A 13858-nucleotide genomic window follows, 5' to 3' on the forward strand; every position below is an offset into this window, starting at 1 on the left:
TAAATTCAGCCATCGCGGGACCTTCCTGCACCTCTCCGTGGCTAGTAGCATGCTTCAGTCACTGAGTCTGGCATTCATATGCATGTTCAGTTCAATGTCAAGTCACTGAACTTAGCAAGCACGAGAGTACCAGCATTAATGGCTGATGTACTGCTCATAACAACACAGGCAGGGACTCAGACTTCTTCAGCCAGCCCAAAGTGGGTGGGGGCCTGGGCCCCTGCGGCCTCCACTGGCTATGCCTTTGAAAATTTGTAATGTAGTTACAGAATACTGCCTCAGCATTCTTAACTTGGGTGCAAGCATTTATACCAGGTTTCAGCAGGACCAAGTCTGATGCCTAAAGTTAAGCACATGAAACAGCACAATGCTCTATTCTATAAAGAGCGAATGCCATTCATAGAGTAGCATTTAGGGCCTGATTCTATAAATGGCATCTAGTGGTGTGGTTGTCAATCAACTGCTAGGGGCCGTTTATAGAATCATGCCTAGTGACGCCTAAGCAGAATTAGGCATCCTAAAGGTAGGCACCATGCCATTAGGTCAGGTTTTCACTGGCTTAATTTACCAGTGCCAACATCGGATGCCTAACTCCATTACATCTATTCTCCACCTACTTTTTTCAGATAGGTGTCAGTAAGTGTACTTAGATGAACCCTAGCCCCCCTTCTTATCCCTCAACATAAAAATCAGAAAAATCCAAGCTTGGAGGGAGCCCCAAGCTCTTGCAATCATTATGTATATAGAAGGGAAAAAAGTCCCTGTCCTGCCATCCCCAAGACTCATGGAATCAAGTGTGCAGCAAGTGTAATGAAGCTCAGATACCTGCGATACCACAGTCTTCTTGATCCATGGGCTAGTGTCATCCTCATCAGCAAGAGTTACTTCCTACACCGATCCCATATTGTGATGTGATAGAATAAAATCATATCTGCAGGAAAACACAGCCTTCAAAAACCTCTGCACCTCAAAATCCATGAGTTAATGATCTCAGTCCCAGACAGATGCAGCCCTGTCCATGTTAATGCCATCCAAAAATTTCCGAGCCGCTTTTCTATTTGTCAAAAGAACTGATTCCCATCTCTCCACACTCAACAATGGGCTAGGTATAGTAAGGCAAAGCGAACTCCCTTTTTATGGAGTGATGTGCAGAAAGGGGCCATCTACTTTTTCTGCATGGCTACACCGTTAATCATTACACAAGAGCAAACACTGGCCTTCATATTCCAAATTTTCTGTTTTCCTGTATTTCAAAAGTGATTCTTTCTCGCTCCAGTTTAAATACCTAGCTATCCCAGTGCGAGGTTTCAGGTTACCATCCTGCTTCAGGCCTATTCAATGTGCTCGCTCACACATAAATGTTAGTTCTACACATCCCGGAGGCCCAAGTGATCTGGTAACCATTTCTGGAAGAATTGGTATACTTCTGAGTCCTGTAGTGTCTTAGGTAGGCTGACCACTCATGTTATTCCTGCGAGATCGGTTCTCTTGATTTGTTTTTGTAGGCCTTCCATCTGGGAATTCACTTGCCGGGCTTCATCTTCCTGCTTACAGACTCTTTGTTCAACTTCTGTCAGGTGTTGTGAGTGTGAGTCAAACTTCACATTGATTACTGCTGATTGTAATTTATTCAGTCTTCAAACACAGTTCTGACCAAGTGGGAGATTTTTTGAGCTCACTCACCCATCAGAGCTGACACTGGGGTTGAGTCAGTTGCCATTTTGGAATCAGTCATCTTTACCTGTTCTTGTATGCTCTTTGGTATTTTTGTGGGCATTCCTCAGTCTTCTACCCCCCAGTACCTTCTTATTGTGCACCACTCTCCATTCTATTTCCAGAGAGACCAAAACCGCGGTGGGAAAATGCAGATTTAAAAAAATTTTTAAATATAGATTTTAATCTTACAGACAAGCATAATCATTTTACTTGAATACAGATTGAAAAAAACAAAAAATATCCACTAGGTGAAATTCATCATCAGAAAACTAAACATTATTTAGTCAACAATCAAATAGAGGGACCGAAGAATCAGAAATCAAAAGGAAAATTAAGAAATTGTAGCAGTTTACAGTAGATACCAGAAGTCGGTGTGTTAATTCATGGAAGGAATATGGGATATGATAATAACCACCACTTTCTGTAGCCACTAAAAAAAATTAACAATTGCTTTGGTTAAAAAAAATAATAATAATAATAAAAAAAATATATATATATTTTACCACCACTAAGAGAAACACACATTGCACAGGAACCTTTTAATATAAAAGTAGCACCCAGAGCTAGGCTGAAAAGTCCTTTCTTCTTTTCTGGGATGCTTGTGATATATCAGGAAATAAACAAATTGTTGAACCACGAAATTTTTCATTCATATCATCTCCATAGCCTTCCAAAGAATGTCCATGTTAATATCAGGTCTAACCAATTCCCCAAACTGTAAGATATTACCTCCTGGAGCCTCTCCTTCCCAACTTTCACTGCTAGATGGGGATCCCATAGCCTCAGGGTACTCCCCCGAAAGTCATCCCATCACTGTTCCTCCAGGGCTGGCCGCTGCAATCACCTCAAACAGATTTTTAGCAGATTGGTGGCGGAGCTCAGTTGAAGCATAACCTGCTATACATGACCCTGATATGGTAAATTGTAAGCTCCTTGCTGAGAGAAAGTCTGTGGATGCAGAGAATTACAAAACTGGAGATGCAGGGTTTATATTCAGATTCTATCCCATTTTTTCCCCCATGCATACTATCCCATCTTATGTAGACTCCAGACTTTACTTCCATATTAATATAGAATTATTTTGAATGCTATTCTGAAATAATTTTAATGATAATTTTGAAACAGATTTTGAAAAATAAATGCCTATTTTTTTTACTTTTTCATGTTGCCCCTTTTATAACTAATTTAAAGGCAGGGCCTATGCTCTGGGGTGGAAGCTAGTGTTAGGTGTGGAAATGGTATTCTGGCTCACCCTGCCTCCCAAATATTTCTGTCTAGACACACTACTGCTACTGTAGGAGTGTGCACCCCTTCCCATGCACCATCAGAATGGTTTAATTGAGGACAGCTGGGCTTTAAGCTGCTTGAATTCTTTGATTTTTTTTTAACATCCTCCAACAACCGTAAGGGATAAGACAAGAGGCAATAAGGGTGAAATTTCAGTCTCAAATAGAAACAAGGCACAAAGTAGATTGCAGGCATTTGGGCAAATTATAACCATGCTAAAACTGACTCCCACTTTTGTGGGTATGCTCTTCCCTGGGTTTACCTAGCTTAGCAATTTGCTGATAGACCACTAAATGCAAATCTGTCATTTTAAACAGTATGTTTAAATGTAGTCATACTGTTATGCTGTGACTTAGTCTCACATATAGGAGACAAATATTTAGACTCACCAACTGCACAGATCTTTACAACTCATTTTTCTTTTAAGTATAAGGATTTAAAAAGTTAGGATGCCTATTTCTATGCCTGTATTTAGTGTCTTGAATACAGCCATGCTCTAATGTGTAAGCTAGGGGGCCCCTCTGTGTTACATAGCACTGGCATCTTTATTGTGCAGATAAGAACAAAATAAAAGAAGAGGATTAAATGTTTATGCTCAGTTAATGGAGTATATCATATTCAAAACAGGTTTTCACTGAAAATATCAGATCCTTCTAACTAATGACTCTATGTAGCTTTCTAAAATTTGTACTACAGCAAAACATCAAAGCCTCTATTTCCTTTAAAAAACAAAAACAAAAAAAAAACCAAACCCCCCAGGGGGTTAGAGACTTGCCTGCAGATTAGCAGGCAACATGGAAGCTTTGAAATTCATACTTTTGCACTGAAGTACAGAGCTTGTAAATTTTACCAGCCAGCCTTGTTTACAAGGATTAACTACTTTAGGTGATGGAAGCTGCAAGCTTTGTCCACTAGGATTGGACTTCTGACCCCTCTAAGCTTTGTCCATTAGGATTGGATTTTTGACCCCTCTGTATGGTCCCACCGGGCCATCATATCCTATAGAGCCCTGCTCTGATTAGAAACCACAAGAAGCTTCACATGGGGAACTCAGGCTATGTAAAATAACCATACTCAGCCTCAACTATTCCTGCCTGGATCTAGCTCCACCTGGAGCAGTTACAATGAATGTCCATTGTCGGGACCGACTCCAGCTTGTTTATGTTTATTTGAATTTAATGAAACATCTCTCTTATCTTTGCAAGATGCTTAAGGCTCAGAAGAACTGCAGAAATAATGGGCATTGACCTCCGTGTTTAGGCTGATGCTAGCAGAGAATACCAAAGTATTTGGCACTGGAAACATCATTCACCATAAGAGATGTGGGAGAAGGATGATTGAAGGAGGAAACAACCCCCCTCTCCACAATATCAACAATACCTGTATACCTTGTGACAGCCTCAGTTTACTAATTAAAGTACTTTGATTGGTTGTTTAGCAGCTGCTGGTGGGAGCAGAGGAGTCATCTTAGGAAGTGGAGGGCTCAGGCTCAGGCTCAAATCCCACAGCACCTCCTTATTGCACTGGACAAACCACTTAACCTTCCATTGCCAGATGTGGTACTGGCAAATTCACCAAAGTTTGAGCCTGCCATTGAAATCATCCCACTTGCAGTGGCTCCGTAAGTCATTTGTGACTTGCTGCTTGTCTGCAGCAAGGATAAGAGAGAAGTTGGTGAATGTACATTACCATTCAACTAGTGATTAAGTAAACAGAGCCCTCACCTGTATAGTTACACCTCATTTAAACTCTCTCAAAAAGAGCACAAGGCTGGAATTCCCACATACAATCAAACATACTGCATAATCCTATAGCAGCCCCTTGTTGAACCCATCTGCTTGTGCAGCTCTTGCATCATAAGGCCAGTGGCTGAGAAAAGTGGCATTGCAACCTGCCCAAAAATATGGTAATTAGCATCCTGGTTTGATGAACAGCAGGACTATTCCAGTCGGATTGACTCTCAGATAAATAGTATCATTCAAGCGAAAAAATCCCTGGTTTTTTTTCGCAAATACATCAATAACATCATAGCCTAGTGTACAGTCAAGAATATTCATCAATGCTAAGCTGGTCTGGAAAGGAGTAGGCATTCCATCAGTGGCTTTGTTCAGAATGGCAACTGCATACTGTCCAGCTACCAGAGTCCTCTTCCACATCTCTATGGCATGACTCTAGGAATAGAAAAGAAAGAATATTACGGTAATTATCTTTGAAGCACCATGCAGAAGACTGGTCCTGCAAGCCACTTGATTCGTTGCAGGTTCTGATGGCTTTTGTGGCCTGAAATATAAGACTTGTCCAGGTGAGCTCTTCAGCCCACATAGGTCTCCCTCTTCAGAAGCCTTTTAAAGCTTGGACCTTTGTGGTCTCAAAAACTCATCTCAACAGTATGACGACTTTGTAAAAGGGGGCCAAAATGAGGATGAGGCTCAAAGGTTAGCAGAGAAACTAAGTAAACAGCACAACCTGATAACCCATCATATGCAATATGCTTAATATTCCAATCACATACAGCATATGGTGGTCCTATAAGAGCTACTTATATCACAGATAATATTCTTCCTGTTAATAATTCCTTATCTCTTATAATGTTTCATATACTTGCTAAGCTTTATTGAGAATAATGCAGCACTGTTTAGCACAGCTTTAAGACCAAATAAAACCCAATGCAGGGCAGAAAAAAATAAGCAGCCCTATCTGAGCCTACTGTGGCACACTAGCTACTTTTAACAGCCTTAGAAATAAGAGACCTACTATATTTATTGGGTCACTACAGAACTGCTAACTATGCAGTTAGTAGATGTTACTGCACTTTTAGTTTTTGGGCCTTCTCCATTATTTTTGTAAGCAGATTTTAAGTTACAAGATCCACAATTCTTTTTCTTTTTACGTAAATGCATGTAAAGGCAGTAAGATATTAATAAGGGTGTTTGTGGGCACTTTTCTTTAGGTGACGACTAAACAGAGGCACTGGAACTATGGCAAATTGTAACCTGTAAACTGTAGATTGGTATTAGATTCCAGTATGTGTTGAATTAGGATTAAAACCTATATAAAAAAAAAAACAACTTGTCAACTATGTAACTATGTCAAATTGTAATCTGTTAACTGTATATTATGTATGCCAACCTGTAACCCGTTCTGAACTCTTTGGGGACAGACAGACAGATAGATAGGGATTTAAGAGTGAATGCAGAAAGTGTTCATGAGTGTGAATGTATGAGCCTGTTTCTGCTTGGGAGATAAGTGAAACTGAAAGTAATAAAGGGGCACTGTAAGAGTGAATAGAGAGATGTCTTTCAAATGAGAGATAAAAAGAGATTATGTACTTACCCTGGTAAGCTCTTTTCCAGTAGAGAAAGATGAGACATTCTAGACAGATGGTTATTTCCCCATAGCTGCATGCAACTGCAGAAGGAATCCACTCTGGATTTTTCACTCTGCCTCTGCTGTACTTCACTGGGTTCTCTAGCTCCACCTACAGTTAGTACCCAAGCACTGAGAGCTACCCAATACACGTGAAAGAGAAGCACCTGTAGCAACAGGCTGCTTAAGAATCAACTCAACAGCAACGTTAGCCACCAACACAAGCTTCAATAAATTGAAACATATATACAAATTCTTTCCAGACCCCAAGGGCTGCCAGGCATCCAGGAATCAGCTTGGAGAAGCATAAACAGACTGAAAACAGTAGACAGACGCAGTAAGGACTGGGCGAGGGTCTAGAATGTCTCACCTATCTACTAGAAAAGAGCTTACTAGGATAAGTACATAATCTCTTTTTCCAATGCAATATTTGAGACATTCTAGACAGATGGGATGTACAAAAGCAGTCCTCAAAAAGCTAGGGAGGGTTTGCTGCACCAATCCTCAAGACCAAGGACCCAAAAGCAGAGTCCTGTCTTGCTGCCACATTCACTCTGTAGAACTTGGCAAACGCGTGCAGAGAAGACCATGTTGCCACCCTGCAAATTTCCTCAGGGGAGAGAGATCTAGCTTTGGTCAAAGAAGAAGCCACACTCCTGGTAGAATGCGCCTTGACAGAAATAGGGGACTGTTTCCCCGAAAGAATGTAGGCTGATACAATGGCCCTATGGATACATCTGGAAAACATGGCCTTGGAAGCGGGAGCGCCCCACTTAACTAAATGAGTCAGCCCAAACAAATGGTAAGACATGAAACTCATTAGTGACCTCCAGATAATGCATAAGAACTATGCGCATATCCAGTTTCTTCAACAGGCGAACCTGTTTCCTGGAACCTGTAGGTTGAAAGGCAAGCAAACACACTTTCTAATTAATATGGAAAGCCGAAACCACCTTCAGCAGGAAGGAAAGAACCGTATGAAGGGAAACCTCAGACTCTGAAATACGGAGGAAAGGGTCTCGGCAAGACAAAGCCTGTAGTTCTGACATATGACGCACTAAAGTAATGGCAACCAGAAAAATGATCTTGAGCGTTGTCCTAGAGGGAAGCATCTCGAAGGAGCTCAAAAGGAGCCTTGATAAGGCTAGACAGTACCAGGTTAAGGTCCCAGGAAGGGAAAGGGTACTTAACCGGTGGCCTGACACAAAGAGCCCTCTTCAGAAATCTAGCAACATCAGGATGAGATGCCAACAAGGACCAACGCTCCCGGGATCTAAACCATGAAAGTCCGGCCACCTGGACCTGAAGAGAAGCCACAGTGAGGCTTTTATCCAAACCAGCCTGAAGAAAGGCAAGAATCAGCAAGATTGGAGCTGAATAAAGGTCCATCTGGTCCTGGGCGCACCAATGTTGGAAGGTCTTCTATGCCTTAGCGTAAGCTGAAACCATGGACGACTTCTTAGACTTCAGAAGAGTATCATTCCTACTCATTCATGTCTGTCCAAATTGTCTGTCTATTGTCTAGCCCATTCAAACTATATGTATTACCACAATCTGTTGGTTTTTAAACTGTACATCGCTTAGATATTGTAATAAGCGATTCATCAAATGTAATTAAACTTGAAACTTGATCAACAACCAGAGCAGAATGGTCAGATGGGAGCTCAGCTGAAGGCTGCGACCCCTGCGCAGACGCATCAGATCTGTGTACCATGATCTGCAAGGTCAATCTGGAGCCACCAGAATGATGCAGCCCTGATCCATCAAATGACCTAGTTGATCATCAGCCAAGGAGGAAAGATATACAGGAGAATCTCCCGAGGCCACAGCTGCACTAGAGTCTCCTAAGGGCACTCCAACAGTCTGCGCTCGACCCCTGCTTAACATTAGGGATGGTCCTGGGCTCCAGAGAAACTATGCAGGCTGGCTAACAGATACCCAGTGGAATTGGCCTGTCAGTTAGAGACTGAAGTCTGTAAATTCTCAAGCTCCAAAATTGCTCCAAGCACCAAGTTACCCGAAAAAGGGATGAAATTAACATCGAATAAAAATAATAAAATGGGGAGAGCAGAACAAACACTCCTGCAGGCACGATTGCAGAGGGAAAGAACTGTAGGTGGAGCTAGAGAACCCAGTGAAGTACAGCAGAGGCAGAGTAAAAAAGCCAAAGTGGATTCCTTCTGCAGTTGCACACGGCTATGGGGAAATAACCCATCTGTCTAGAATGTCTCACCTATTGTACTGGAAGAGGAATTAACAAGTAGAGTGTAGGTGACAGAATGGAAAGATTGCTGTATAACAGTGGGTGTTTGATAATGCAGATGAGCTGAATACCTTCATAATCCGTTTTCCTTGTATCCCAAGTCTATCCTGGCTAATATAAATGAGCAGACGATTTTGCAAGATGTCCACAGCTTCCTTGGAGATGGTCCTTAGGTCATTGGACATGAAAAATGGGGCTGCCAGCATTGCCCAGATGGCTAGCTGTGACTTTTCTTGTTCATAACTCAGTCCAAAGTCACCAGTGAGCAGCTGAAACACAGAGAGATCACATAGCATATATACCACGATTCACAGAAGCAGAGGAGATATTTAATAATCGGATAAACTTTACACCTGGCATCTCAGCTAAACCCATTTTTTTTTCAGAATCCATTCCCAGCCACAAATATATACACGTATCTTACTTTTTCCACTGAAAATATATCTCAGGTGTGTGAATGAACTAAAGCACTTACTTTTGTTCTAAATAATTTAAATAAAGAAGATTTAGACATAAAAAGATACCCCAGGGTTGATCAATGGGATGAAATGCTTCACCACAAGAATATGGTGGAGTATATTCTCAAGGTAAAATAGTGTAGTGAATTTTCACGGTGAATTCAAACTTACCTGTTAACTCCTTTTTGTTGAGTCTTATTGGAAAAGTAGGTTATACCCCACTACCAGCTAATGAAGACAGAGAAAACTCTAAGAGGCAGACTCCTAATTAACAACTTACCAATACTAAAATGAAGGCAGCAGTCTCTTCCCTCCCCTTCATGGGCACTATTTCCTCCCTTCTCTCTACCCTTTCCTCTTCATGGGAACCATCTCTTTCACCTCTCTTCTCTTTCCTTCCCTTCCACTCCCAACCCCTCCATGGTCACCATCGCCCTCCTCTCTTCCCTTTCTTTCCTCTACATGGGCACCATCTCTTTCCTTCTCTCTTCCCTTCCCCTCCATCAGTAGGCACCATCTCCTCTCTTCCCCTCCCCTCCATTGACACATAAGAACATAAGAACATAAGCAGTGCCTCTGTCGGGTCAGACCACAGGTCCATCCTGCCCAGCAGTCCGCTCCCGCGGTGGCCCTAAAACAGGTCAAGACTTGTCTGAATCATCAGAAGGGGCTCTCTTGCCACCTTGGTTTCTCATTTAAGTCATGCCTTCCTATCGAAGTCCTAGCCCTCCGGTCTTGCACATGCATGACCAGGTTGGTTTATACTCAATACCTGGTTAACTTCCTATACTTGTGTTACATCCCAGCTCCTCCCTCAGTATCCCACGATCCCTTTATCCCTCAGGAATCCATCCAATCCCTGTTTAAATCCTTGTATCGTACTCTGCCTGATCACTTCCTCCGGTAGCACATTCCAAGTGTCCACGACCCTTTGGGTGAAAAAAAACTTCCTTGCATTTGTTTTGAACCTATCTCCCTTCAGTTTCTCCGAATGCCCCCTCGTACTTGTTGTCCCCTTCAGTCTGAAGAATCTGTCCCTATCCACCCTCTCTATGCCCCTCATGATCTTGAAGGTCTCTATCATATCTCCCCTGAGCCTCCTTTTCTCCAGAGAGAAGAGCCCCAGCCTATCCAGCCTCTCGGCGTATGAGCAGTGTTCCAGCCCTCTTACCATTTTCGTTGCTCTCCTTTGGACTCTCTCAAGTACCGCCATGTCCTTCTTGAGGTGCGGCGACCAATACTGAACGCAGTATTCCAGATGTGGACGCACCATCGCTCGATACAATGGCATGATGACTTCCCGTGTTCTGGTTGCTATGCCCTTCTTTATGATGCCCAGCATCCTGTTGGCTTTTTTCGAGGCTGCTGCGCACTGTGCAGATGGCTTTAGTGATGCATCCACCAGCACACCCAAGTCTCTCTCTAGTCTGCTGTCTCCCAACAATACCCCCCCTAATTTGTAGCTGAACAACGGGTTCTTTTTCCCTATATGCATGACCTTGCATTTGTCCACGTTGAAGCGCATCTGCAATTTCTTCCTATCTCTCTCCCCTCTCTTTCATGGGCACCATCTTCTTTCTTTGTTTCTTCCATTCCCTATATCCAGCATCTGTCTTTCTCACACACCCTTGGGGTCCACATCTCTGCCTCTTTCTCTCAGCATCCCTTTCTCTCCTCACACCCTGCACATTTCATCTTCTTTCACCTCTTCCTCAAAGCCCTCTGAATTTGCCTTTAATGCTGCAGCACTGAAAGCATGCCGATTACCACCCACCAGCTCTCTCTCACCTCATGCCCTTCCTTAGACAAGTGCTCTCTTATACAATCTATCATGTTAGCTCTGCAGCATTACTTTACTGTTATTAAATGGAGCTTATTGTAATGGTACAACTTTTGTATTGAACACACTTAACACTTATGTTAATAGCGATATATCAAAATAAAAATCAAATTCAATCCATTACTTAGCCTCTTGATTATAGGATGAGGAAGCTATTGGCAACAAAGTTCAAAAAGCAACAGCCTGGCCAGAAGCAGAAGATGTGGCCTAAGGCGCTGCAGGAATCATGCTGCACCATGCCAACCCTGTTTCTCCAGGAACAGAAACATTGCAGGTATTGCATTCCACTGTTTCCTCCCCTGGAGAGAGGAAGAGTAGCCACTCCTGCCCTCCATACCCCATGACAAGTCCCTGAGGTATGGTGAATTCCAAGGAAAAGGTCAGATTTTGAGGCTCTTTCATCAGCCCCACAATTGCGGGAGTCTGGGGGGCTCTTCCTTATAGATTCAGAAAATCATTGTTGAAAAAGCCCTCAAAAAAGACAGGCTGAATTTGGTATTTGCAGCACTCAACTTTCAACCTAGAACTTATTACATTACCATATCGGGGTCATTCCATCTTCCAGGGCCTGCGGCAGGTTGTAAAGCATCCTGATTATTTCCGTACCACTCAATAATAGACACGACACTTTCCCAGCAATCCTGGATATCACCATAGTTTCTCCAGAGGTTACAAATATCACCAAGTAGGGTGTAATTTACCTAAGAAAATAAGCAAATTGATTGAAATCTATGTACAAAAAAATACAAAATCTCTTCCTGCCTAAAGATGTCAAACAACAGTAATATTAAAGAATATTATAATCAAAGAATAGTGGAAACCTGCATTCCATTGCTTGATACACTGGTTTGTTTTTGAGTGCCATGTTTATTATGTCCACTTAGACAAATAGGGAAATACTTAGAGTATCTTTTTAAAAAAAAAATCTTTATTCATTTTCAAAAATTACAACAAGTGTACAACATTCATTCAGAAATACCTTAATTCATCACTTGACATTCTTATTTGTATTATTCCAAATAAATAATTATATAAGAAACCCATCCCTCCCACCCATATATCAATAAATAACAACTATCAATATATTATCCGTCATAATCCCACCCACCTCTTATCTTATCCAATATTCTGGTGTTTAAGATGTCTGATCACTAGAATAAATCGTCAATGGCCCCCAAATTTTTTTAAACTTATTATAATTACCTTGTTGCAAACCAAATACCCTTTCCATTTTATAAATATGGCACACTGAATATTCACCAAAAAGTATAATTTAATTTAGTATAATCTTTCCAATTCCCTGTACGGTAATCTGCTGAATGGCAACTCCTGTTAATATTAATAAAAGTTTATTATTATTAGCTGAAATTGGGCTTTTAAATCTCATTGAAGTACCAAATAATATAGTATCATATGAAAGGGCAACATGATTTTCTAACAATGAATTAATTTGGGGCCAAATTAACTTCCAAAAGGCATTTATATAGGGACAGAAAAATATCTAATGGTCCAATGTCCCAACTTCTAAACTACAATGCCAGCATCTATTGGATCTTGAACTATCTAACCTCTGTAAACGAACTGGGGTCCATAAAGCTCTATGCAACAAAAAAAACAAGTCTGTCTCATAGATGCTGCCCTTGTAGTATCTGATTTAGAAAAAAAAAATAATAATACACCACCGTAAACTTTTCCAAGATAGGGCAATATAACAAATGCCAATAAACATATGATAACTAGTACATTTATTCCCCATCTAATCAACCCAAAAGGATTGCCCTGTGCAGTTTAGAAGTAAATTTCATCTCTCAGAAAATCTGCCACACAGTGAGTTAATGAGTACGAGTCATTTCCTTTCCCTACAGGAAGCTAGGATTCATCTAAAGAAGTGTGGATTTAAACCAGGGGTTCTCAACCTAGTCCTTGAAACACACCTAACCAGTTAGGTTTTCAGGATATCCACAATGAATATGAAACAGAAACATGAAAGCAGATAAAGACCAAAAGGCTGATCTAGTTTGCCCATCTGCTCCATTCATTATCCTCCTCTCCCAAGAGTTCCCATGTGCCTGTCCCATGCTTTCTTGAACTCAGACACAGGCTTTGTCTTTACCACCTCTACCAGGAGACTATTCTACACTTCTACCACCCTTTCTGTAAAAAACAGTATTTCCTTAGATTATTCCTGAGTCTTTTACCTCTTAATTTCATTCTATGCCCTCTCATTACGGAGCTTTCATTCAAATGAAAGATTTGCCTCATGTGAATTTATGCCACGTAAGTATTTAAACATCTCTATCATATCTTCTGCCTTTCCTCCAAGGTACACATATTGAGATCTATAAGTCTATCCCCATACGTCTTATGATAAAGACCACTGACCATTTTAGCAGTATTTCTCTGGATCAAATCCATCCTATTTATATCTTTTTGAAGGTACGGTCTCCAGAATTGAACGAAGTCTCACCAGAATCTTATACAGAGGCATCAATACCTCCTTTTCCTACTGGCCATCCTCTCCCTCTGCACCCTAGAATCCTTCTAGCTTTTGCCGTCGTCTTTTCAACCTGTTTGGTCACTTTTAGATCATCACATACTATCACACCAAAGCCCCGCTCCTCTTTCGTGCACAAAAGTTCTTCATCCCCTAAACCAGTGTCTCTCAAACTGTGTGCCATAGCATAGTGATATACCCCATAGAGATTCCGGGTATGCCATGAGAAATTCCAGAATTTACATTCCCTTCATACACTAGAACAGATGGCATGTATGCAAGAGTCTGTCAATGTAATGAGTGTCTATGTGCATAAGGATACAACTGCCCAGACAAGTATCATTCTTTGACGTGATTGGTCCTTGATAAATAACGGTAAGTAACTTTATTTTCATTTTTTATGCAATGGTTATTCTATCCTTGCAAACTTGGAT

The 13858-nt window shown here is 41.4% G+C and overlaps 1 protein-coding gene across 5 annotated transcripts in view; it reads right to left on the reverse strand.

Moving 5' to 3' along the window:
- Positions 1 to 1875: 1875 nt before the first annotated feature.
- NAGA (alpha-N-acetylgalactosaminidase) overlaps positions 1876 to 13858 on the reverse strand; it is a 46763-nt gene continuing 34780 nt past the window's right edge. For 4 of the 5 annotated variants that reach the window (XM_033963689.1, XM_033963687.1, XM_033963688.1 and 1 more), the window contains exons 8-10: positions 11470 to 11631; positions 8704 to 8901; positions 4894 to 5174 (exon numbers count right to left, since the gene is read on the reverse strand). In XM_033963689.1, the coding sequence (XP_033819580.1) occupies positions 4914 to 5174; positions 8704 to 8901; positions 11470 to 11631 (621 nt within the window). In that variant the 3' untranslated portion in view covers positions 4894 to 4913. Of the gene's footprint in view, positions 5175 to 8703; positions 8902 to 11469; positions 11632 to 13858 lie in introns of all 5 variants that reach the window. The other variant, XM_033963686.1, reaches the window with a different exon arrangement.

This window comes from Geotrypetes seraphini, chromosome 11 (genome assembly GCF_902459505.1).
Source record: "Geotrypetes seraphini chromosome 11, aGeoSer1.1, whole genome shotgun sequence".
In the NCBI taxonomy this organism is placed as follows: Eukaryota; Metazoa; Chordata; class Amphibia; order Gymnophiona; family Dermophiidae; genus Geotrypetes; species Geotrypetes seraphini.